The 25,987-nt window shown below is 56.7% G+C and overlaps 1 protein-coding gene across 2 annotated transcripts in view; it reads right to left on the reverse strand.

The window, feature by feature from the left end:
- PDGFRB (platelet derived growth factor receptor beta) overlaps window positions 1-17,474 on the reverse strand; it is a 36,574-nt gene extending 19,100 nt beyond the window's left edge. For both annotated transcript variants that reach the window (XM_032851537.1, XM_032851536.1), the window contains exons 1-3: window positions 17,165-17,474; window positions 1,579-1,624; window positions 185-508 (exon numbers count right to left, since the gene is read on the reverse strand). In XM_032851537.1, the coding sequence (XP_032707428.1) occupies window positions 185-508; window positions 1,579-1,624; window positions 17,165-17,194 (400 nt within the window). In that variant the 5' untranslated portion in view covers window positions 17,195-17,474. The remainder of the gene's footprint in view (window positions 1-184; window positions 509-1,578; window positions 1,625-17,164) is intronic.
- Between the last annotated feature and the right edge of the window lie 8,513 nt (window positions 17,475-25,987).

Raw genomic sequence — 25,987 nt, forward strand, 5'->3', positions numbered from 1 at the left:
CCTGATCTGACTCAGGGGGGCGGGGGAGTGATCATACTCCTGGACCGAGCCAGGCTGGATCCCGTGATTCATCTGCATGTCGAAGCTGGCCATGGCTCCCAATGTCACTAAGCACTCTCCGCTCCCCCCAGACACCTGCAGCTGACAGAAGTCAGAGAGTGAGCAGGCAGGTGGGGGTGCTTACCTGGCACAAAGATGTAGAGCCGTTTTCGCTCACCAGGCTCCAGTGCATGGGAGCCTTTGTAGGCGCAGAAGTATTCTCCTGTGTCTATCCCAGTGACATTGGTCAGTGTCAGTGTGCTGGAGAAGGTGCCATCCTGGGTCTTGGCCATCTTCTGTGGGAGCTCCTGGGACATCCGTTCCCACACCACTGGAGCTGGGCCCGAGCAGGTCAGAACGAAGTTGCTGGAGACATTGAGGACAAGCTCTGGCCCTGGGGGTGTGATGACCAGGCCCCAGGAAGACTGTGGGCCCAGCAGCAACAGCAGGGGCAGCAACAGCACCTGGCCTTTGGGAGAAAAGGCGTCAGATGTCAGCACAGGAACATCAGCCCTTCTCCTCTCGGCTGACCCTGGAGGAAGCCATGTCTGCACAGTCCTTGAAGACCATGCCACCCTAATCTGACACAGACTGGAAGCCATGGCTTTGAAGCCAGCTTGCCCAGTGCTGGGGGCCCTCAGGACTCCTGATCTTAGTGCCTCTAGTTCCCAGACCTTAGAGTCTCCAGCTATGCTGTGTTCAGGCTGCGGGCATGTTCACCCGAAGGCATCAGGAAATCCGTGGGAAACAATTCCCAGGCCTCCAGTTCCTGCATTACTTCCCAGGTCACTTTCCTCGAGCCCCTTCCCTGCAGCTGGCCCAGTTGTCCAGGTTCCACCCAACCCCAGAGGTGGCCTTGATTGGGGAGGGTGGGGCAAGGTAGCTCAGAGTAGGGCACAAAGGACAGGAGAGACTCAGGGGCCCCCCTTCTGGGGCCTGGAGGGAACTGGGGTTGGATGAGGGTGTCAAGTGATTGGTTCCTCTCTCCCTGCTAATGTCCCCTGGGCAGGATTCTGTAAGCCTCGTCCCGCAGACCTGCAGGTGCTCAGCCAGCCAGCCAGCCAGCCGTCCTCGGTAGGCTGTCGGCTGGTCCCCGCTGGCCGGTGACCGTTCACTGCCTGGTCGGCCACCCAGCCCCCAGAGCACCGACAGCATAAAATAGGCAGTAGTGAGGGAAGGGTGTGCTTGCAGAAGCCCAGCCAGGACTTGGGACCTCACAGCCAGTGAGGGATCCAGGCATGGGAGGGGAGCCCCAGACCGGAAGCAGACCAGCCAGGCTGGTACCCCAGAGTACTGAGAAAAGGTGGGACACGGGGGTAACTGAGCTGAGTGAACCGTAGAAGGAGGCCTCCACTGAGCACCGCAGGAAAGGCAGGAAGTCGAGGCTCACGAGCACAGCAGTGTCCCTGGGCTCCCAGGCCCTGGGGCCAGCTTACCAGCCTTGGCCAGCTCCAGGGTTCTGCTCAGTGCCTCCTGGGGGCCCCCTACCCCTTTGATAACAGGAGCTGGCATGACACTTGGAAGCCACAGTGTACCTACCTTTGAGGACAGGAGCTGGCCTGGTGCTCGGAAGCTGCATGGTGTCCTGCAGAGTTAAATACAGGGGTCAGGGCTGAGTGGGCACAGTCATTGCGAAATTGGACTTAGCACCTGGGTCCTGCAAGGAAACCCCAGCCCAGACCACCAAGCCTCCATGTCTATGGGGCTGAAGTCGAAACCCACCCATGTCCCATGATCAAGAGGGCACTCGCCTGCGTCCCCACCTGCTGCATGGGGCTGGGCCTCAGGGCGGATGGACCAAACTTCAGCTCTGCCACTACCTCTCTAGTAGCCTTGGCTGAACCCAGGCCTCTCTGGGCCTTAGTTTCTCCTTATGTGCAGTGGAAGTGGGGGACTCGGGCTGGATGGTGTCCAGGGGCCCGCCAGCTCTAACAGCCAGTCATCTGGGTGACAGTTCCAATACCAAGCTCTTATCTGCCAGGACAAATATTTGGGAAAGCGTGATGAAAGGCCTGGGGGAGCAGGAGGGGGAAAGCCAGAACCCAGAGAACTCCCACAGGCTCCAAAAGCACAACAGGAAGTGGAGGCGGCTGTGGGAAGGGAAGCGGGGGAGTCAGGACTGCGGAATGTTGGGGGGGCACCCCCATGCCTGGGCCCCCTTTACTCAGCCCCAAGCTGCACAGGGAGGCCTAGGGGAGAGGGGCCAGGGGCTGGGCCCAGGGGCAGCCCCACTGCAAGGGAAGGCTTCAGAGGTCCTTGGAGACTACTGAATCCAAGCTCCCCCACCTTCACCCCTAGAGTCCAGACAGGGAAACTAAGGCTCTGGATGGGAAAGAATTTCATGCAGGATGACCCAGCAGAGCTTGTCCAGGAGGGAGACAAAGAGATCTGGAATGATAGAGGCAGAAAGAGATAGACACAGAGATTAAGAAGGAGGACGCACATGGTAAAGGAGGGAGCCAGAGACAGAAGAAGGACCACAGAGAGACAGATCGACTCAGGTGGGTTTCTGCTCCATCCCTGCCCTTAGCAGCCCCATCTGCGGATTCCAGACAACCACCAATAGCCAAGCTGGCAAGGGTCTGCCTGCAGCATCGATAAAAAGGTGACCAGAAGTAGACAGGGGTCACAGAGCAAGAAACGTGGGAAGAGACCACGTGACCAGGCACAGGGCGCCTCCCAGGCTGCGGGTCTGCTGACTTCCCTGAGTGGCTGCGGGCCAGGCCTGGCTCCTCAGGCCACGCCCAGATGGCCCTTTACTTCCCAGTCTAGGGCTGGGCTCCAGGTCTGAGCCCCATGGGGGCTGCCTCCTGTGCTATCGCTCTCTCTGTGTCCTCAGTTGCCAGCTCTCAAAATGGGATGACGGGGAGTGGGCCACTTACGGGGGCAGCCTTTACCCCTACTGCCCAGCCCCCCAGGAAGCTCTCTGAGCAACTCTGCTTGCCCTTCCTCCTCCTCCCCATCCCTTCGACCAGCCTGCCTGAGGGTCTCCTCATTCCTCCCCATTCCTCTCTCTTGACTCTTCCAGAGACAAAGCCCAGCCCTCCCACAGCACCCCCACTCCCGTCCCTCCTGCTCCAACCTCTCCAGCTGGATGCCAGTCTTCCACCAGCAAGAGGGAGCAGTGCAGAGACAGAGCCAGCAGCCCCCACAGAGGCCCATGTGCCCCTCGCTGGGTGCCCCTCTTGCTCCCCCCTTCCTGCTTGAGATCCCAGCCAAAGAAAATCATTAGCAGCCCAGGCTGGGGGAGGGGGTCATCTCAGCCTCCCTGCCGCTCCCTCCCAGCCTCCCTGGCTGGCCACACTGTTTATTATTCTAAAGGAGGAATTTGGTCGGCTGGCCTGGAGATGGGAGGTCACTGCGACCAGGGCTGGCCTGGCTCTGGAAGGCTGGGCCTTGCAGGCTGGGCCCCCAACTCCCTTGACCCTGGCTCCTCTCCTGCTGGGCGTGGGGCCGGGGGCAGCTCAGAGTTTCTGAGACTCTGAGCCAGGAGGGGCCCTCTTGAACAGGCAGCGGCCCAGAGAGGGACAGAACTGTGGCGTAATCACACAGCAAAAAGGCAGAATCAGGCTAGGGAGAGGATAGTCTGGGCAGAAGCACTCAGGGCCAGTGTAGATGTGCCAGGGACCTTGGACCGACTTCTCACTCTAGGAAATGAATATTTTGGCTCCAGTCACAAGGGATCTCAGACTCACCGTGAGACTCAGCAAGTCTCCTGCCTTCTCTGGGACTCAGTTTCCCCCCCATGAATACAGGGAGAAGTTTGGAGGGGGCAACTCAAAGAGCTACCCTTGTTCTAAAACTGTGCTTTTGACTTGCTAGAGAGAAGGTTCTGGTCACTGTTATTCTTGCTGGGGTGGTTTAGGGAGGTGAGGCCGATGAGAAAGAGGGGGCTACGTTACCGAGGCTGGAGTCACGTCAATCCACAACCCATCTCATTCCACAGGTTGAATTTCCCTGACCATTTGGTCACAGACATGCTGTGTGGACTTTGACAAATTGTTTCCCTCTCTGGGCCTCACTTTTCCCATATCTACAATTAGGAGTTAGCCGGCCTTTCAGGGGACTTTGAGACAAACAGGTGATCTGGAAACCCAGGAGGTGGCAAAAGAAAAGGTAGTGTGGACAACAGAAGGACTGGGAAGAACAAGAGTACAGTTTGGGGGCCCCAGACTCAACCTCCCAGGCCCATCTTAGATGACTCCCTGATACCCCCAGTTATTTACCCAATGCCTTAAGGACCTCTGTGCTTCTCAGAGGCTGCTGTAGTGCCAGCCAACCCCACGGAGGCCCAATCAGCTAAATCAGAGGTTGTGGGCTTGCTTGTGACAACCCCCACTTCTTCAGGTGGAGGGCTGTGCTCCAGGGAGGAGTCACCTGGGACAAGACGGATGTCACAGTCAGGATGCAGGCACCCTCCTACCTGCCATACTCCCCTACCTGGGGAGGCCCCTGAAGCAGAGAGAGAGCGGGGACTCTCAGGGATCCCCTCTTTGCCCATGAGGAGCGTGCTGAGGGCCAGGAAGACCTCATGATTCCTCTTACTGGTGGGGGCAGAGGTCCAAAGATGGAGTCATTGTCCTGCTCCTCCCAGTGAATTAGAAGGACCTGTTTGGGGGAGCAGAATGTGGACCCCAAATCTGGGGAGCAGGCATGCTTGGGGAATCATTCTGAGCCCAGACTTATGTCTTTCCAGTTCCTGTGACTCTTTCCCACCACCTTAATCTAAATAAATCCAGTCATCTGGGCCACATCCGCCAGCAGTAGCTTCCCTCCCTCGGGGTCCCGAGACTCCCACGACACAGGGAGGCCAGGGAGGAGGGCTCCCTGGCTGCCGGTGGTGGGGGAGGCTTGCACACAGCCAGCATGCTCTCACACGCCTCAGAGCCCCACCCACGCACTCACTCACACGCTGCTCGGAAACACACCCGTGTGCACCAGGCCATGTGTGTGCCCAACCCTCAACGCAGGCACTGCACATGTGCATGCCCACACAAATCCCACGTGCACACAGCTCCCCGGCACCCGGCACACATGGCCGCACACGCGCTCTCCGCGCGGACTGCTGCCTGTGCGCTCTCCCACACACCCATGGGCGGGGCGCACGCATGCCACAGATCACATGTGCACCCGGCCCCAGCCAAGCTGCGCACGTGCAGGGGGGCCTGTGTGCACGCAGGCCTCAACACACCCGAGCACACAGCCACAACACCTAATACAAGCCAGTGCTCACCAGCCAACTCTGTGGGCTACATCCAAGGGTCACTCCTGTTTTGGATGGGGAAACCAAGGCAGTGAACCGGTAGGGAACTTGCCTAGGAATGCAGAGCAGAGACAGAACCTCTGTCTGCAGAGTGCTCTCTGCCAGCCCGTGCCACCGCCACCTTCTGTGTTTGGGCTGGGGACAGGGTGGGACTGGTTTAGCGGAGAGGCGACGGGACCTGGTGATAGGGGCTGGAGGGGCTGGAGTGAGAGGTAGTTTGCATGAGCCCCCACTCCTGATTCTGACTTGGAACACTGAGGAGGGGCAGGAGTGTGTGTGGGTGTGTGTGGGTGTGTGTGTGTTGGGGATGCAGTGTCATTTCCTGAGATGAGAATGAGGCAAAGGGCCAGGATTGAGAGCTACCATCAAGCTGCTTTAGGGTTTGGAGGGGCTGTAGGCTCCAGAGTGGACGGAGGGACCCTCTGTCTGGAGGCAGGGAATGGGCAGAAATAGCAGGGAGGTGGGGTTGGGAGGCAGCCCTGTTGCAAGGAGGAGGGGGGTGTTGGGGCGAGCAGTCTCAGGCCAGGGATGCTCAGAATAAACAAGATGCCAGAGGGAGGAGGAGGCCTAGCCATGGAGTCACGGGGTTAGAGTCACAGAATATCAGAGCTTCACGGCCCTCAGGGATCATCTCTCCAAACCAGCCCTCTTCCTGTGCCCATTGTACAGGTGGGGAAACTGAGGCTTAGAGAAAAACAGGGACAGGTGTCAGTGTTTTGCCCTAGGCAAGCCAGGCTCAGGTAGGTGGCTGATGCGGCACTGGAACTCACCCGACTGGGCAGCCCTGGCTCCAGCCCCAGCCCCGATGTGAGGCCGGTAGCTCAAGATCCAGGGTTCAGGCTACCTTCATGGCCTACTCTGTGGGCAGTCACTCTTCCTGTCCTGTCCTCAGAGAAGGTGGCTAAGTTCCAAGCAGAAGTAGGGACACTGCTGGCAGCCTCATCCTCTCTTCTGTACACCCCTCTCCACTCTGCATCCCCGGGGACAAACCGGGACAGATTCCTGGCTGACGGGAATAAGCCCCAGCTCTGTCACCCACCTATCGTGCCGTTGTGCCCCTCGCTGAGCCTTGGACTTCCCATCTGTACACAGGGTGCACTTCCAGGGTTGCCTGTGGCTCTCAGGGCCCCGCTCGCTCGGGAAAGGCAGCTGTGCAGAGCTGGAATGCTGGGGTGGGGGTGGGGACCCGGGGAGGCGCCCTGGCCTGGATGTCATGACTCAGCTCAGAGAAGGCAGCCTGCCTGAGGCCTAGGAGTGTGTGGGGGCAAGAAGCATCTGGAGCCAGGGATGCAGTCCTCCCTCCAGCAGCTGCGAAAGCACATGAGTGAGGGCCACACCAGCTGGACCTGGCAGAGGGCGGCCCGGGGGGCCTTACTCCAAGGGGGCTGAGATGTAGGTGTGCTCTGGCAGCATGGGTGGGGGACCTTCATCCCGGGAGCCAAGGAAGACTGCAGAGTCCACTGGGTATGGAGACAGTCGGGGTAGAAGCCTGGGAAGGGGCTGAGGCTGGGGGGCTCCCACCTGCCACCCTCAATCCTAAGCCCCCCTCCTATCTGTTGGTGAGGGCTCAGCACTCCACCTCTACACAGTGAATTTCCCCACGAGCCAGAGGAGCACCTCAGGGCCGGAGAGAGAGCAACCTGGCCCAAATCGCATAGTGATGTAGCTCGACATCCAGGCCTCACTCTGCCATGTGGCTCCAGACCTAGAGGAATTTCTGGTTTCTGGGTACCTATGAGGTCCCCCAAACAAAGCAGCAGAAATCAGCTAAGTTGGGGCCTGACCCGGGCTTCAGACGTTCTGGAAGTCCACGTGGGTAGAATAACAGTGCCCGTTCCATGGGTTGGCATTCCGGTCCCTCTACCCCGGCTCCCTCCAGTGCAAGCTTGGTCACCTCTGGCTGTCCCATGGTACCGCCCCTCTTCTGTCTCACCAGCTTCAGGCTGTCCCCTCCGACCTGTTCTCACACCGAAACCAGGGGAGCCTTTCTGAAATACCTGTCTAACCACCTTCTTCCCTGGCATGTCCGTGGCTCCCCACTGCCCCCAGAACTAGGCTGGCTTCTTAACTCGGCCTCTAAGAAACTAGGCACCCCGGCCCCTGCCGACAGCTTGTTATGACTGAGGAAGGGAGGTCGCTGCCCTCCCGGCTCCCTGGGGCCCAAGTAAGGCCCCCACACTCTCGTCACTCACTGTATGCTCCTCTCCCCAGGAGGCCTCCCCAGGGACACAATGGAAAGAAATGACCTATTTTCTGGAAGTTCAAAATAAAACGAAACATCTGTCTGGATCCAAGCCAGGCTGATAAAGAACGGACTGATTCCCCCCCAAGCCTGATCACCCCCTCCTGCCACACATCCCCTCCCCCGCCAGGGTGTGTGCACGTGGGGGTGGGGGATAACGCAGGCCCGGGGACTTGGAACAGCTCGTGGGAAAGCACTCAGTGTGTGCTTCACGGCCACTGGGGGCCCAGGGGAGGGGGCCTTGGTCCCCACACAGGCTGGGAGCCGTCCTCAAAAAGAGGTCAGTGAGGGAGGGAGGCCTGCCGTGTGCTCCTGTCCCCCGCCCCCAGCCTCCCGAGCAAACGCTTCCTGCCTTCTCTGGTGCCTTGCTGGCCTCCCTGCTGGTCCCCCACGGCTGCCCACCACACCCCCAGGGCTCTGTGCAGGCCCCGTGGATCCCCGGACCGGAGCCCTCTGGATCCCCGGAGCCCCTGTGAGATGGAACAAGGAGCTAGCCGGCCTTGAAAACAACAGGGATAACAATAGGTCTCTCTGAATTCTTTTGGGCCTCCCAGTACCTGGGCTGATGACAGCGGAACAACCCATGATCTCTGGGTGGGGGCCCCCTTTCACAGATGAGGAAAGCAAGGCACAGAGGGGTTAAATCATTTGCCCTTGGGCATGGGGCTTGCCAGTGGTGGAACTGGTGCTCAGTGCTGGGCCGACTGACCCCCAAGCACCCTGGCTCCACACCCACATCACAGCCTCCCTGAGGCAGGAGGTAAAGATGACAAAGCCATGCCTGGCACCCAGCACAGGCTCCGTCCACGAGCCACACCCGCCTTGTTCTTTCCGCTCTGCTTCCAGACCTTGCCTGTTGGTCCAGGCCCTCCTTGTAACGGGGTAAGCCTGAAGCCGAAGAACAAGGCGGGAGTCATACCACCTCTCACAGAGCCCTACAGCCCTGGGGCTAGAAGGGACCCCAGACATTCAGCCCCACACGCCTCCCTCTTCCTCTCTGCCAACCAAGGGGTTGTCCCGTCCACAATGGCACACCTCCCATGGTCAGGGTCTCACCCCCTTATCCGTAAACGCAGACCATCCTTGGACGGCTCGGGACCCTCAGAGGTCAGGCTACTCAGAAATGTTCATTACATTGGGGATCTTGTTTTGTCCTCACAACAGTCCTGTGACAATCGTTATTTTCCTTTCATGAGGAGGAAACTGAGTCTCAGAGAGATCTGGTAACTTGCCCAAGGTGATACATTCAGTAAGCCATGAAGGTGGGGTGCAAATTCAGGCTCGTCGGACTTCAAACCTGTCTTCTTAACCATTACGATGGGCGGCCCTGTCTCCCGCCCAGAAACAGGTCTGTCCATAGGGAAACAAGACTACACGAGGTTACCCTAATGGGGTCCGTACAGAATCCAGGCTCCCAAGGACTGAAGGATCCTCCAGTCTGAGTCCTTAGCCTTCCCTTGCTGCGGTGCCGAGTGAGCACGGGGTATGCCCCAGCTCACCCAGCAATTTGAAAGTCAAGCTAGGGATAGAGCTCAGATCCTTCCAGCAACTTCCCTGTAGAGCCTGAGGGTCAGCTCATGGGTGGGGAGAGGAGTCCTTGCTGAGGACAGCCTGGGTCTGGCAGAGGCCATGCCCCAGCAGTAACTGGCCTGCCCCGAGGCCCCTCCTAAGGGCCTCCGAGCTGGAGCACCCTGGCAATCAGGCTAGGTGTGTGGCCGGCTCTGCCACAGGCCCAGGCCCACTGTGCTTGGGGTCCAGGCCTGTCCCTGTGGGGGCCCCAGCACCTCGGCAGCTGCAGAGTTCTGGGCCTCCACCATCCCTCGCTGCCCTCCCTGCACTGCCTCCCCTGCCCTCCCCCGGCCCCCCTGAGCCTCATCTCCGGCCGGTGCCATGGCAACGGAGAGCCCAGATCCTGGCAGCCAAAGGAGCCCCTGAGAGGGGTCCCAAGCTGAGGCTGGGGAGGGGGGTGCAGCAGACGCAGACAAGCAAACCTTCTGTTCCCCGGGCTGCTGCCAGCTCGGGATCAGCCCCGGGCCGGGGTGGGGGCCGCAAATAGAATGGGTTCTCAGAGCCAAGTGGGCAGGGGGCAGGCAGGCCTCGGGCCGTTTGTCCTGACCCACCAGCACGTGGCCTGCCCCCACCAGCCTCGAGCCCAAGCCCACAGGCGGGCGGAGCGAGTGCTCATGAGAAACCCTGCCATTAATTGGAGCCAACGTGGAGCATTGAGATTCCCCTCAGAGCCCTTGGGGCGGCAGAGCCAGAGGGGAGAAAACGCCCACATTCTGCTTCCCTCTCCCTTTCTCAGCGTCTCTCTCTCATCCCTCCTCTCCAGTCCTGCACCCCGACTCTCCCACAGACACTACTCTGCTTCTCTGTGCCTCAGCGTTCCCATCTGGAAGTCGGGGTTCGTCACTGAGCTGGGGAGGCCACTGAATGAGTTCATACAAGTAAAATGCTTAGAACAGGGCCTGGCACACAGCCCTGTGCCAAGTCAGGGGCCTCGTTCTTCCTGCACTCATGGGAGAATAAGTCACTTACTCACTCACCCGGCCAGTGAGTGCACAGCTCAGACCCCCTGGCCGGCCCGTCAGCGAAGGGATGCCTGTGATAAATGAGATGGGAAAGGCCCTTCCAGAAGGACTTCTTAGGAAGGGTAGCTGCCTGTTATTGGTACGGCTGGCAGCCTCGGCGGGCGGGGGGTGTCCCCTAGCATAGCCGGGAATTTAAAGGCCCACCCGGGACCAGAACCCAGGCCTCAATCCCAGGTCTGCCAACCACCCTTCCTGTACCTTTGCCTTATTTCCTTCACTTGATTCCCCACAAATGAAGAAACACACCTAAAATTTTTTCAGATGCCCCCAAATTCCTGATACAGAATTAGGCTTATAGTAGATGCTTAATAGATGCTTACACACCATAAGGGATCACACAGCCTTGTAGGGGTCGGCCCTTCTGGTCTTCAGGCATGTCCTCTAATGGCTTGGGGTTCACTAGGCTGGAGAGCTGACATGGGCAGGCGATGGTGACTCTTTCCCTCCAGGGTGGTGATGGGATGGGCTAGGTTGGAGGGCAAAAGGGGACCCTGAAGCCAGCAAGCCGTGCCTGGTACCACCCAGGGCACCAAAAGCACATGGGAGCCCAGCCAGGTCAGATGTAGTAGTCCAGCTCTCAAGCCATTTAATCCAGGTCCAAGTTAAGTGAAAGTTCTCCTCCCTCATAACGGTGTGACCTCTCTGACTTTAACTTCCCCGAGTTCCAATTTCCAGGAAAACGACACAAGAGACTTCCTTTTCCAGACTTCATTTTCCATTGCTTTGAGGGGCAGCAATGATGATGAAAAGCACCTGTCACAAAACAGGTGCTCAGTAAATGGCAAGTGTCCCGAATATGGGATTCTTCTAGTGGGGGAGGGGGAGTCCTCCACCTTGGCCTCCAGGATTTAGCCAGTTTCTTTGGTGGATGATGCCAGGGAAGGGTATCCCACAGTGGCTCTGTGTGGGAAATGGGAGATCTCAGGGCATCTGGGAGAACAGCAGGGGGAAAGCTCTGACATCAGAAATCAGGGGTCTTTAGCAAAGAGGTAGGGAAGGGTTCATGTCTGACACCAGGAAGAAAGGCAGAGGTCACTCTGGGAAAGGCCTGGGGTCCTGGGTGAGGATTCAGGCTTTGTTCCGGAGGCACCAGGACATTAATAGTGGGGTAGGGGGTGGCTGGCTGCTGGCTGGGCAGTGGTAACAGGCCAGCTCCAAGCACTGCGGGAGGAGGGAGCTCCCCATCCTCAAATGGGAGTGACAGGGGCAGGTTAGCATCTGTGGGAGGGTGTGGCAGCAAGGCCAGTTTTGGATATGAAACCATCTCAAACCCCGCCTGAGGCACCGGGCAGAACCAGCTATGTAATTTGTGGAGCCAATTGCAAAACGGACACGCAGGACCCCCGTTCCAAAATTATTAAGAATTGCAGGGGTGCCTGGGTAGCTCAGCGGGTTAAGCCTCTGCCTTCGGCTCAGGTCATGATCTCGGGGTCCTGGGATCAAGCCCCGCATCGGGCTCTCTGCTCAGCAGGGAGTCTGCTTCCCTCTCTCCCTCTGCCTGCCTCTTTGCCTACTTGTGATTTCTGTCGGTCAAATAAATAAATAAAATCTTAAAAAAAAAAAAAAGAATTGCAAACGTGGGGGTGCCTGGGTGGCTCAGTGGGTTAAAGCCTCTGCCTTCTGCTCAGGTCATGATCTCAGGGTCCTGGGATTGAGCCCCCGCATCGCATCGGGCTCTCTGCTCAGCAGGGAGCCTGTTTCCTCCTCTCTCTCTCTGCCTGCTTGTGATCTCTGTCTGTCAAATAAATAAAAGAATCTAAAAAAAAAAAAAAAAAAAGAATTGCAAGCGTGAGAGGCGCCTGGGTCCCTCAGTGGGTTAAGCCTCTGTCTTCAGCTCAGGTCATAATCTCAGGGTCCTGGGATCGAGCCCCGCATCGGACTCTCAGCTCAGCGGGGAGCCTGCTTACCCCCCACCCTGCCTGCCTCTCTGCCTACTTGTGATCTCCGTCAAATAAGTAAATAAAAATCTTTAAAAAAAAAAAAAGAAAGAAAGAAAAGAATTTTAAGTGTGGAGCATCAGCCCTGCTCCCTGGACTAAAAGGGAGGCCAACTGTCCAGCCAGCCAGCAGCATGTCTATCCGTCTCTCCCATGCATTATTTATCCATTCCGCAGACAGGTCGCAGAGTGAGAACTGATAAGGGTGCAAATACAGGTTGAGGGGTGGGGTAGCCCACCATCTACTGTGTCAGAGCGAGCCTTTCCCTTCAAGTCCCATGCCCTAAGCTACGGCTGTGACAGGTTCCTAAAGCTGAGCCTCGCCCAATGGACTGACCCTGGAATCCCCCTATGCTTAAATGAGGCTCAGTTTCAAGCGAGGAGACCCTGACCCGCCAGCTGGTTTGACTTCTGGGAAGAAAGGCTATTAAGGGCGGCAATGAGGATTTGAAACAGCCACAGAAGCCTGGCAGGGGCTAAGGGCAAAGCGGGATGGAACATCTGGGGTCACTGAGTGGCACCCTAGGTCTCCCCTTTTCTTATATAAAAGGAAATTTTGGCCAGAATAGAGAATTGACGTGGGGAGAGCTCTGGGTCCACAAAAATCTACTCATAGAAATGGCATTTCCTCTTTAGCCCAAACTCTGCCTTGTGACCTCAGCCAGGGAGAACTGAGGTTGAGGGAGTCCCCAGATGGCAGAGGTGGATGGACAGCACGTACTTGGCTGGGTCCCGGGCTCAGTGCTACCACTGACCGTCCATACGACTGGACCTCTCTTCCGGACCAGCCCTTCTCTGGACCTCAGCTTCCCACCCGTACAACAAGGAAGTCAAACCAGGTGACTCCCGGAGTCTTTTCCATCTCTGACCTTCAGGAACTGACTCTCTGACCCTGCTGCCCCCACTTCCCAAGAGACGATCATTCCCATCACAGGGTGGAGAAGGTGGTACCTCTGGCAGATGGAAGGTTTCGGGCTCCTGAGACATCAAAGAGCTCTGAGCTGAAGAGAGGAGAAGAAAGGGTACTAATAGTGCAGCTAAAGCAATACACTTTGATCTGCAGCCTCCTGAACTAGACGGGGGGCAGGGTGTACCAGAAAGCATCTAGGAAGGGGGTAGTCCCTGGGGTGAGGGTCTGGGGGTTCAGAAAGCCGTTGGCTCTGAGTCTGAAGTCTTGGGAGGGTCTTAAGGTGGCTCTTAAACTAGAAGCCACAAGTGTGTAAATTCCACACCCGTTCCCCTCAAGACCCCGCATCACTTCCCTCACTTCTGGACCCCACCATTCATACATGCACCATTGAGCCAAAGCCCTTCTTCCTCTTGAAATCAAAGCACATGAGATTTGAAAAATCAGCATCGGAAAGGACCTAAAGGCTCAGAGCATCCACCCATACACACCCCAACAGGCGCATCTTCTGACTTCCTCTCTCCGTACCCCAAGAAATGGGCACAGGGGCTCTGCAGGAATACACCCTTGGAGCTCCCCAAGAAACCGAGTACATTAACGAATGGGCTGTTCTAACTGCAGAAAGTTTCTCCTCTTTATAGCAGGTTACAGTTTTCCATTAGTGAACATCGATCCTGACCTCTTTCTGTAATGGGTAAAGAAAGAGTAAGAAAAAATCCTTTCACCGTGAAGTTAAAGATACAGGATGCCTGTGTACCCAACAGGCTGTGTGGCTGCCAATCTGGGTTGGCGGGGCTTGGAATCCTGGAATTGTTTTCGGCCTGGAAGGAGCTCAGAGATCATCTCGTTCAACCTCCTGGGTCTTATTGATGAAAAACTGAGGCCCAGCTTAGGACTGACTCAGCCACCGTCACACAGGATGGGTTCCAGGGTCTGAGGACCACCTCTGGAACTCTGGGGGCCCCCACAGCTCAGGCCCATTGTCAGAGTTTATGCTGGTTCCCCAGGGGTGGCCCGCACCCCACCCAGCCTCTCTTGGGCTCTGGGGTCACAAACACCCAGACGAAAACCCCAGCTCTCCCACTTCCTAGCTGTGGGAACTTGGGCAACTGATTTAACCTCTCTCGGCGTTTCCTCATCTGTTAAACAGAGAGAGTTTATATCTACTCCTGGAGGTTGCTGTGATGATTATATTAGTTTGGCAAATATTTATTAAGCACTTTCTGAATGCTGGGCCTGTTCGAAGCCCCAAGGACCACAGCAGTGAACTTCACAGTAATGGGATGGGAGGCACTACGAAAGCACTCAGGGATTGCTGGTCCCTGTTATCTCACCCTGCCCCCACTGCTCCCCAGCATAGGGGCTATGAACTCTGCCTCCTGGGAGGCTCCCAGGAAGGCCTATGGAAAACAATGGAGGAAGATCTCCTTGCATTCCGAGGAGGGCAAGGGCCCCCTGCCTGCAGGATTCTGACATGTGCAAGGACATAAGGTGGGCACAGAGGGCATTTCAGGGCAGTCAAGGGACCCTCTCCTTCCTTCTTCCTTCCCCACCACACTCAGCAGCCCATCCTGAGCAAAACATGAAGCCCCCTCCTCTAGTCCAGAAGGCAGCTGGTCTCAGAGCCAGACCATGCCTGGAAGGTGGAAGTGGCCTTTACCATACGTATGGTGTCCAGGTCCCTCCCGTGGACCTGTTCCTTTGTGGATCCCAGACTGATTCACTGCTGGGTCCCATGCAGGAGAAGGGAGAGCAGTGGCCCTCTCTCAGCCCATGACCATTAGGTCCAGCCCTGTGAGAGCCCAGCGAGAGCTGCTCAGCGCCTTACCTATGTTCCACTCGCAGGGCTTACACGCCCCTGCTGCTCACAGAGGAGGGAACTGATGCCAAGAGTGACAGAGCGCTGGCCCGGGGTCACACAGCCAGCCAGGAGCCAACTAGGGATTAATGCACGGTCCCCTGATGCCCAAACCTGATGTGGTTTACCCATGGTGTCCACTGCCTTCCAGATGTAGATGCCGTCCAGATAAAGGACATGGGGCCCCTAGGCTGGCCAAGCAATGGACTTGAGTTGAGCCAGGGCCAACGCCAGGTCTCCTGACTCTGAATCCATGGTGCTTTCTGCTGTCCCACATCTGTGGGCAATTACAAGTCTCAGCTCTTCTTCCCACACAGGAGGGAGGGCTGCCTGGTCACCAGTGAAGGGAAGGTGCTGGCCAGATGGTCTCCTTCCTCACTCAGGACCCGGCCAGACTCCAGGTGGACCTGGGAGCAGGTGGGGCCTGGTGCTGAACTTCCTGCTGTGGAAGGTGCTGGAGCCAGGAGCAGCCTCTGTGGAAGGATGAGATTCTCTCCCTTCTGACCTGGGCCTCCGTGGGTAGCAAGGGGTTAAGTCTTTGGTTTCAAGCAGACCTGGGCCTAAGGACCAACTCTAACTCTGTGATACTGGAAAAGTCGGGTAGCCTCTCTGGGCCTTGGTTTTTCCTTTTCTGCCAAACAGGGTAACAGCAGTATGGATTCCCAAGAGCTGCTGCGGGGGTTACAAGGGGCATGGGGTCCCGGGCTCTGCACCTGGCACAGGGCAAGCGCTCTATGACCGTGAGCAACACGGCCCTCCATCCCCGAGCATTGTGGACCCAGAGCCTCTTGCTCAGAGGCAGGGGAGGCCTGCACGACTTCAGATATCTGGCTATAGGCCTTTGTGCACTCTGAGATTGCAGAGACAGGCCGAGACGCTCCTCTCTGTTTGACATAGTAAAATGCCATCGGGAGGAACAACGTGATGTTCTGGAAGGGCACCTGAGGGAACCGAGGGGCCTGGTTCTGGTCTCACATTTGGGAACAGAAAGTCTTCAGTGAGCCCCCTCCTACCTTTGATCAGCACATTTGCCCCCTGCCCATGCTGGGGACAGAACACGAGATGGGGGAACCTGGGGCCCAAATGATCTCTGATGTGCACACAGGAAGAGAAGGCCAAGCAACCAGGCAAAGGGCATGGCTTGAAGAACCTGAAAGGCTGCCTGGAGGAGGTGAAGTCGGGAAGGTCCATGAAGGAAAATGGAGGTGATGAGGAGGGCGTTCTCATGGGCAGGATTGTTCATACTGTTCCTGAGAACCCTAGGATCTGACTGGCAGGAACACAAGCCCCAAGTTTGGAGAAACAGGGCAGGCAGCTTATTATCTCCCTGAACTCTGCCACTTACTAGCACTGTGATACAGTTTTGTAGCTGCCTTGAACCTCACACGCAAAACCTGCATAAAATCCGTGCCCACCTCGGAGCTGCTGGTGAGTTACGTGAGATCAGGCCCATAAAGCTCTCCAAGGGGTCCTGACATGCAGTAGGTGCCAATCAATGGCAGCTACTATTAGGAGTTGGGGCTTTCTACACAGGAGAATCAAAGACGGGATCGTGATCAGATTCATGTGTAGGATGGAGTCAAAGCAGCGTCCGGAAGGAGGGAGGCAGCAAGGCGGCCCAACCAGCTGCCTGGGTCCAGAAGGAAAGACCCAATAACCGACTCCCCCTTCTTCACAGAGGGGCCCCCCACATCTGACAGCCAGGCCCAGGCCCCCAGCCCCATGGCCCCAGCTGCGTGACTGCTTGGCTAGGCCTGCCACGGCCCCCTTGTCTTCATGCTTTCCCAGCCACTGGGGGTTTAGAAGGACATCTTAGGAATCTGGAAAATCTGCAAATCCATTTAAATCCCCAGACGTTGCCTGGCGGCCGACTGGCATAGGGCCAGACAGATTCTTAAGGACAAGGCTTGGGCCCAGAGACAGGGGCCATGGTTCCGAGGTCCTCTATCCCCGGCTAGATCCCCTTTCCGCGGACCCCGCTTGCCGCCTCCCAACTCCCCTCTCAAGCTTCTTCCAGCTCTCCCAGCCCCCTCAGGCTGTGCTGTGTTTTGGAGGCCCTCAGTCTGCACCCAGAAACTTCTGAGGTTCCCTTGATGAAAGCAGGGGGCAGCAGGGCTCTGGAGACAGGGGCCACCCACCCCAGACGCAGCCTGAGCAGGAGAGGAGAAAGCTGGCTCCTTCAGCCCTGACGTCGCCCACAGCCTCCTGGCCTCCTCCCATCTGGTTTTGTTAAAAATATTTTCCATTTTTTGACCTACCCAAGAAGGCGCAGACTGGATCAAGGGGACAGGGCAAGGGACTGGGGATCCCCCTTCTCCCAGCACTTACCTTGCTGCTAATGCCTTCAGGTGCGGGCATAGTCCTGAGCTGTGGGCTGTCACCCCCTCCAGGAAGTCCTCCTCACTGACCTCTCATTAACAGAAAGACTTTGCTGGACCCCAAATGGGGCAGTGGCTGGGCAGGAGAGCAGGGAGGACAGCTGTAGTCTCCGGGAGCCTCGGGAGAATGGAGGGAGTGAGGGGCTGCAGGGGTGAGGAGTGGCCTCACTCCCAAAGCATCCTTCTGGAGGAGCAGGGCTGGCAGGAGAGGCCTCCCTGGGTCTGGCCGGCTGGGCTGCGCTGCCCCGCACAGGCTGCTGCCCCGCACAGGCTGCTGCCCCGCGCAGCTGGTCAGAGGGGCTGCTTCTCTCCTTGCTGTCCTCCTCCTCTCTGCTTCCAACTTGTTCACAGAGGGATCCTGGGTTCCAGACGGGATGGGAAGGGACTGCGGGCGCTGGCAGCCCCACGAGCTCACACCACTGTGGGCTTCCTTGACCCCCCCCTTTGGGGGAAAGGCTGCAGGGCTGCTGCCGATTGGCTCCGCTGGGAGAAGGGGGGCGAGGGGGCGGGGAAGGAGGACGCGTGTGTCTGTTTTCAATTTCAGTTTCTTCCCCCCTCTCTTTCTTTTCCCCCAAGTTTCTTGTTTTTCTTCCTTTTTTCCCCTCGGCTTGCTCCCTCCGTCGCCTGCTCTCTCAGGATGTGAGGGGATGTTTAGAAACTCCGCAGCCCACGCCAACCGCTGAGTCACTTTTATTAAAAAGTGGCCTGGCCTCACCTCCCTGATGCCTTGCCGTGTCACCTGGGTGGGCTCCCTTCTCCGTGCCTGTTTCCCCATGTATAAATGCAGCTCTCATAACCTATATAATTGATTCAATCAACATCCATTTATTGAACAAGCACGTTGAGCACCTACTATGTGACACGTGTTGGGAACATGGTAATGAGTAAGACACAGTCCCTGACTCCAGGCCTGCCTGGGCTCGTGAGAGACACAATGAGGCACAGACAGGTCCCCAAAGAAGGACAGGGAGGCTGAGAGTTCCTTTAACTGATGGTTTTTTATTATCAGTCACTTTTCAGAAGAAGAAACCCAAGGCGGGGGTGCATTGGCGCAGAGAGGGAAGGAGACCTGCTCCATGTCACTGGTGTGCTTCAGATTTCCAAACATATTCCTTCCTGTCCTCTCACAGGCCCTGGAGCATCAGGAAAGGATTATTTCCCCATTTCATAGACAATGAAACAGAAGCCCAGAGGCATGAATGGAGCTTCCCAAGCTCACACAGCAAGGGCAGAACTGGCATGGAGTCGGGCCTCCTGAGTTCCATGATGGAGCAGACACAGGTGATCTGACCCCACATTGCAGAGCAGACTGGGGCTCCTGTCCCACCTTCTTCCTGGGGACCCTGTCCCTGCCTCTCATTCAGTCCCCCAACACAGATTTTTGAGGACCGGATGTTCCATTGCCAGCCTCTTGCCATTCCTTCCCCGCTAGGGTCTGCTGAGGCCCCTCCAAAACCTGGTTGGACCTCTCGTCCCACCCAATTAGTCCGCCTCATTTCCTCAGACCAGAAGACATCTCTGGTCATAGACTCCTGGCACTTAGATGCCCAAGGGCATCATTTTAAAAGGGTTTAGAGAGTTGAGGCAAATCACCCTTTGCCCTGACACTGTATACATGGGGAAACTGAGTCCCAGAGAGGGAAAGAAAGGTGTCCCAGGTCACACAGGTAGTCTGACTCTGCCCAGGGCTCCTTCTGTCCTATCTGGTGGACCTCTGTCTACCCGCTTCTTCTCCTGGGCCTCACCTTGGGCCCCAGTTCATGAGCAGGAGTGTTTGCCTGAGCTGGGATTTTATGCCGTCACAACAGCACATCCATCTTGAGGTCCCTTCTTGGTCTTATCTGAGTGGGGATTGAGAGGGGTCCCAGACCAGTGTGGTAGCAGTGGGGTCATGGGGGGAGCAGGGGGACTCCAAAGACCACAGGGTCAAGCCTACGCTAATATTTCTTATGCCCAAAGACTGTATGAGTCTTTGCAACTCTTAGCATTTGCCTTGGCCATTCACTTCCAAAGCCTTGACCCAACTGCTAGGACCAGAACAGCTCCAGGGGTGGTAGCGGGTGGGGGATCAAGGAGGCATTTCATACCCTAACTCCCAACCCCCAAACAAGTCTGGGAGTGAGGAGACCCAGCTGTGGAGTTGCTGTGTAGCTTTAGATAGATATCTTCTCCTCTCTGAGCCTCAGTTTCCCATCTGTACCTAACAGGGTTGAACCCACTGTGCTGGGAGGCCCTTGGGATGCTCTGTTTACAAGTGGCTTAGAGTTGGGTTCTGGCTAGAGAGAGGAGGCTGGTGGGCCCCAGGGCAAGGGGACAGCTGGGGGCCAGAGATGCAGCACAGAGGGGAGGGGGTGGCTGGTGGCGGCTCCCCCGGGAAGCTGGCGGCGGCCGGTTTCCGGCCAGCCCAGCCGTCCGGCTGGCCCATCTGGAATCACTTAGCCCCTACCACCATTAACCCTTGGCAGGCACCAGGGCTGCTAAGCCTCCTCTCAGCTGAGATGGGGCTGGGGGATGCAGAGCCCCACGGAACACCACAGGGCACGCACCAAGAGCTGGACAGATGACTCAGGGGGCTCATGATGGAAAGGGCAGAGTCCAGAGCCAGAAACAGAGTTGGGTTCAAATCCCAGCTTCTGCAAGGCCAAGCTGCATGACCTTGGGCAAGTCACTGAGACTTCCAAGCCTCAATTTCATCCTCTGGTAAATGGAGCTGATTTGAGGGATGATTTGAAAGACTACTGCAATTTGTACCACACTTAAAGGACTCAGTACAGTGTCTGGAAGTATTACCGAAATACGGAGTTCCCCTCATTCCAGCTGCAGCCCATTGCTGTGTGCCCCTGAGCTGAGCTCTTCCTTCTCTGGGCTTCAGTTTCCTCTGTACACAGAGGGCAGTGCAGTACCGTCAAGATGGGGGGTGGGGGATCCACACAGTCCCTAGCCCCGTCGTGGACAGGGCAGGCACTGCCAAGATGCAGGGAGCCTGGTCCAGCCTGCTGACTTGGAAAAGCTGGGCTCACAGTGGGTGAACAGAGCATCCTGCCTGAGGCGGAGCAAGTGGGGTCTATAGGGAGAAGGGAGCTCTGGGCCTTGGGGTTCAGCACCCCTCCTCCCCACTGCATAGAGGCAGATCAAGAGCCTGAGCCCTGACATTGGAAGTTCCAGCCCAGCTCCTCCACTTCCTAGCTGCATGGCCTGGACAAATGACACTACCTGAGCTCTAGGAGCCTCAGTGTTTTCAGCTGTAAAGTGGGGATGCATGTGTCTCCCTTGCAGAGTGGTTGAGAGGTCCGCATAAGTGACACACCTGGTGTTTTATGCAAGGACTGGAGCAGAGCGAGGGGGCCCCACCGAAGGTGACAATGCTCAGGCGCCTCCAGGAGCCACTGTCACAGAAGTCCACCATCCGGGCTTCAGGGGGGCCCATCCAAATGCTCATCTTACAGCCCAGATGATGGCAGCTCACGCCGGACAGTGACTGAGCAAGGCTTCGTCATGTTCCCGTCCCAGGACAGGAACGGCTCTTCCCTAAAGGAGGGAATCAGGCTGAACTGAACCCCCACCCCCAGACCCCCACCCACGCTTGTCAGAGCCGGAAGCCACAGCTCTCAGTGGGGCAGGGGGAGGGGGGCCCGGAAAGGGCTCCTGAGTGGGAGAATTCCCAGTAGGCCAGCTCAGCTCTCACTCAGGCAGGGCCAGCAGCCACCACATCTGGCTCTCCCACGCTCCCAGCACTGCCCCCCTCCCAGGCTCCCCAGGCCTGGGGCAAGGAAGCAGCACACATGTCCCAGGCATCGGCACCGTCATCTTGGATATCTGGGCAGGAAGAGTCCTAAGAGCGTGCCCATAGGACAGGCATGGAAACTGAGGCCCAGAGAGTGGAGAAGACTTGCCCAAAGTTAGCAGAGAGAGAGAGAGATCCTGGGATGCAAGGATCCTGACATCTAGCCCAGTGTCCTTCCACCCTGCATACTCTGAGCAGGTGTTACCTTGTACCTGCAGCTAGGGAGGCAGAACAGGCACACAGTGGAAATTGCCCCTTCCCGTCCTGGACGCTCAGCATGGTAGCTGTCTGGTTGCACAGACAAACCAAGGGGGGCGGACTTTGGACCACATTCCTGCCCTAGATTTCTAGGACTGCTCTTACTAGGCCAAACTATAGCCACCAAAGTCTGCCAAGGTCCCAGGAGATAGGGCTTTGAGGCCCTGCCTGCCTTGGCCTCTCTCAGCCTCCCGCTGACCTCAGGCTCAGTACCCTCGAAATCAAGGGTGTGCTCTGGTACCCGGATGGCTCAAGGAGCCTCAAAACAGTGGGGCCATCAGAGGCCACCTATCTCCCCCACACTGGATACGCTGGGTCCCAGAGAAGCTCAAACCTGCATGAAGGCACACAGCAAGTCTGGAATGGGGTCTCTGACTCACAGGCCATGCTGTCCCTCTTGCCACTTATCCACGCAATGGAAATTAATGGAGCACCTACTGTGTGCCCCACCCTCATGAGCTCACGAACACCAAAGGAAAGCACAAATTAATAATATCAAATTGTGTTTAGTGTGAAGAGATGAAGAATAATGGTAGGGCAGTTGGGGGCTCTTGTTTAGGTCGATTAAGGCCTCTCTGAGGAAGAAATATATCAACTGAGACCTGAGGTTAAGAGGCCACACACAGCACGAAGGTGGGAACAGTGTTCTAGGCAGAGGGAACAGCATATGCAAAAACTTGGAAGCCAAAAGGAGCTCGGTGTGTTTGAGCAGAAGGAAAAGAATGGTGAGGTGCAGAAAGGAGACATTCGGGGTTATAGGCTGGAGAGGAAGCCGAGGGGCCAGGTCTCAGGGCCTTGTGGCCCCAAGAGGAGCCTGGCTTTATCCTGAAGGTCAGGAAGGCCCATGCCTGATCTTAAACAGTGACAGATAAGACCAAGTCTCTGTGGTGCACTCCGGAGGACGGGCTAACACAAGTGAGGTGGGGGACTAGCATCGAGGCTATCGTGGTCGACCTTGGACTGACTGCCCTCCCCACAGCACTAGGTCCTTCTGAGAGGCTGCAGGAGTGCCCTGGCCAGGGAGTTGGGACTTCTGGGCCCCAGTCCTTGCTAGACCACTGACTCGTGCAGTGATATTCCTTTCCTTCCCTGGCTCTGCTGTGTCTCCTCTGAACAATGGGTCAGACACAGTGCTTCTTCGGCACTTTGCCCCTATGCCTTTGATTCTAGCATCCCTTCTGAAGTGGATATGTACTGGGGGACTGCCTCCCTCCTCCACAGGGAGCAGGAGGAGAACCCACAAGTCTGTCCAGGGGTCACGACTGACAGCAGCCCGCGAGCCTTCTGGCAATACCCTGCAGTCCCAGCAGGTGGCGCCCCAGCCTCTGGAGGGTGAGAGGAAAGGTGATGGAGGGGTCCAGAAGGAAGGACACCTCGCAGGAGCCCCAGCACCCACCTGTAAGCCTCACGTCTGCCCCCTGGAGGTGGGAAGTGCAGAAATTACCAGCCCCTCTTCCAGCTCAGAAAGCACTCAGCCAGGGAGAGTTCCTGGCCCAATGTCACAGAGTGAGTCAAAGCCCTTGGGCTGGGATCTGGGTAGGCTGAAAGTTAGCCCACCATCTTCTCTTAAGCAAACCATTTCCAGCAGAAAGCTCAGCCCAGGATCTTTCCTCTTCCAGGGCCATAACCTGTTTAAAAACCAAGTTATCTCCAAGATCTTTATGAGACCATGCCTCTGCTCTCCACCCCAGGAGGCCGTGGTCAGGCCAGAGGAGAGAGGGGCCACCACGGGAGCCAGAGGGAAGGAGGGTCCAATTAACAGCCTCTCCTGGAGATAAGGGGCAGTCAGAGGAAGAGGGAGGCTGTGACATGGATGGAAGCTTCTCCATACACACAGTCCCAGTACCATGCTGGACCACTGTCTGACACAACCGGTCCCCAGTGGGGATACGGGGACACTGAGACCCAGGCAGGAAAGTGCTCAAGGTCACATAGCAAGTCTGAGGCTAAGGTGAAGCAGACCAGCCATCCCCGATGCCCAGCCCAGGACTTTTGGACAAAGTTACAGTGTCCTCGGGAGGGGGGAGCGGGGGTGTCGTATCAGGGCTGTCTTGGGTCTCTGGTTGCCGGGGGGCGTCCATCTAAAGGTGCGGCTAAGGGGAGAGCTGAGGCTCTTTTGCATGAGCCAGAGAAGGAAGAGGAAGCAGATATTTGTATAAGCAAAATCCCAGGTTTAGGAGAGAGACACACACACGGGTGCACTATCTTCCCAGGCTGGCTTGGCTGGAGAAGAAAGAAAAACTTCCAGACAAGCCACTCTCCTGCTCTGTGGCCTCAGGTGGGTGACTTCACTTCTCTGAGCTCCAGCTGCTTCATTGGCAAGATGGGGATAGTAGGACCCTAGCTCACCCTACGGGAAAGAATACACTCAAATGGCTTGGCCCCGCTCCTGGCACTTAGTGAACGTGCTCTCTCTCTCTCCCTCAGTAGTAGTGCTATTGTCATCATTGTCACTCGGGTACGAGGTGGAGGGCCAAACCCTGCATTCTCAGAAAGGTGGGATGAAGGGGCACTGAGCTGGCAGTCAGAAGACTGAGGTTTTCCACGACAGCACTGTCCTGCTGTGGGACTTAGCAAAAATCCCTTCTCCCTTAGGCTTCTAGGCCTCAGTTACCCTATCTGTAAAATGAGTAAGTTGGCTCTCCAAGTGTCTTCCATGATTGGGATGCTGTGAAGTCTCCTGTCCCTGCTCTCCTACCCTAGGTGGACCAGGGGTGGGTTTGGAGGCTTGGCAGGGCTGGGTTGAGGACCCCTTGGGCACTCTGGTTAGGCAGCAAGAAAGGCTGCTGGCATCAGGAGACCCAGCTTCTGTACCCAGCACTGTCCCTCTGTGACCTTGCTTAGATCCCTGGACCTCTCTGTGCTTCCTCATCCAGCAATGAGGCCAGTTTGCCTCACCCTCCCCAACAGCAGGACGCAAGAAAGAGCAGGCCCAGGGCAGGGTGGAAATAGAGGTTTACCCCAGCACGTGTCTGTGGAGTGGGAGGCCTGTCCCAGCCCCTATCCTGGGGGAGGACAACACTGAGGGGATTAGGGAGAAGCTGGCATGGCTCCCCCAGGCCTCCCCCATCTCCCAGCCACCACCCAATCCTGGGCACCATCTTCTATCATTCCTGGACCCATCCACAGCTTCGCCGCTGCTCTAGAGCTCCCCGCCTGTCCTCTGGCTCATTCTCCACACGCCAGCCTCCACCAACTTTCAGCTCCCATCTCCACCACTCAAAGCCCTCAAGAAAGCCTTCCCACACCTCTCATCAGGCCTTTTCCCTGGCCTTGCTCTGCCTTCATCAGATTCATCTCCTGCCTCCCATCACTGCGCTCCAGGTCCGGTTCTACAGACCATGTGTCCCCTTGGGCCTCAGCACCTCTGTTCACACTGTCGCTCTGCCCGAAATGCCCTTCCCTGTTCCACAGGACCCTGACTCCTATGTCACTTCCTCTTGCAAGACTTCCATGTCTCCTGCCTTTGGGTCAAATGTCCCATTCTTGGGACAGTTACCAAAATGTGATTTTACCTTTGTTTGTGATTATTTGATTCATGCATGCTTTCCCCCTGCCCCGCCCCCCCACTGTGAAAACCCCAAGGGCCAGGCCTCACCCACTATCCAACACAATGTCAACACAAAGGAGGAGTGTTAATACATATGCCTCAAATGAATGAACACGCAAACAAAAGAATTCCTATACCTATTTGCAAACTTTGTGCTTTTAGAGGGCACCTAAAAAGCACCAATCTCCCCGCCACCCCCGCCAGATAGGCATGCTTTCTGTAGCATTCCTAACCAGAGCCCTCCAGCAGTCACTTGCATACTTCCTGTGACAATCAGATCACTCTCTATTTCCTGACAGCCTATTCATGCTGGATGGCCTTTTAGGGAGCACTTTATTATGGAGGGGTTGAAATCTATGTCTGTGCCTACAGCTTTCTCTCTCAGGTCCCAGGTGTGCCCTGCAGCCCTCCCTAAACTCAGTCCTTCAGTCCAGATTTTCTCTTCCTTGTCTGAGCAATTTGTCAACTCAGAGAGAGAACCCAGTCCTCCTGGGCCTCTTCTCCGTTCTCTGTGTACTTCCAATTTTTTATTGACCCCTCAAAAAGGTCAGTCCTGTGTGGAGCCCTCACTCCAGATGATTTCTGAGGAAATCTCACCAACATGTCCCCTTCTTAACCTGGGAAAGGGAGACTTTCCTGCAGAGGCAGCCCCGTGCACCTCCATGTGAGTGACAACCCAGGCAGCAGCCCCTCCCCCACCCCAGCCAGCCTTCATTTTCCTGCATAAACTTGGGCATGGTCCATTTCCTTTCTGGGCCTCAGTGCTTCCACCTGTACAATGGAAAAAGTTCCTCTGAGCCGGAAGGGGAGCCCTGTCTTTACTGCCCCCTATTCTGTTAGAGTACCATACCATCAGAGCCCCAGAAGTGCAAGAAACTGGCCAGGGCCAGCTTCCTGTGGGGGGGGGGGGTGTCACCTCTACAGTCACACAGGGCCCGGTGTTTAGAAGGGCCCCTTGCATGGTTGAATTCTCTCCTGTCACCATCTTGAATTTCTTAATAATTTTTGAACAAGGGACCTCATACTGTCATTTTGCACTGGACCCTGTAAATTGTATCCAGATCCTGACCCATCTGTCTAGTCTTGAACTGATGTCGACCTGCCCTGCCTAATGCGGTGACCCGGGGGAAGGACAGGTCGAATAGATAAGACCCTGATTCTGTCCACCTTTGGGGGGCCTC

The sequence above is a fragment of the Lontra canadensis genome, unplaced genomic scaffold, assembly GCF_010015895.1.
Source record: "Lontra canadensis isolate GAN:19392208 unplaced genomic scaffold, GSC_riverotter_1.0 scaffold5, whole genome shotgun sequence".
NCBI lineage: Eukaryota > Metazoa > Chordata > Mammalia > Carnivora > Mustelidae > Lontra > Lontra canadensis.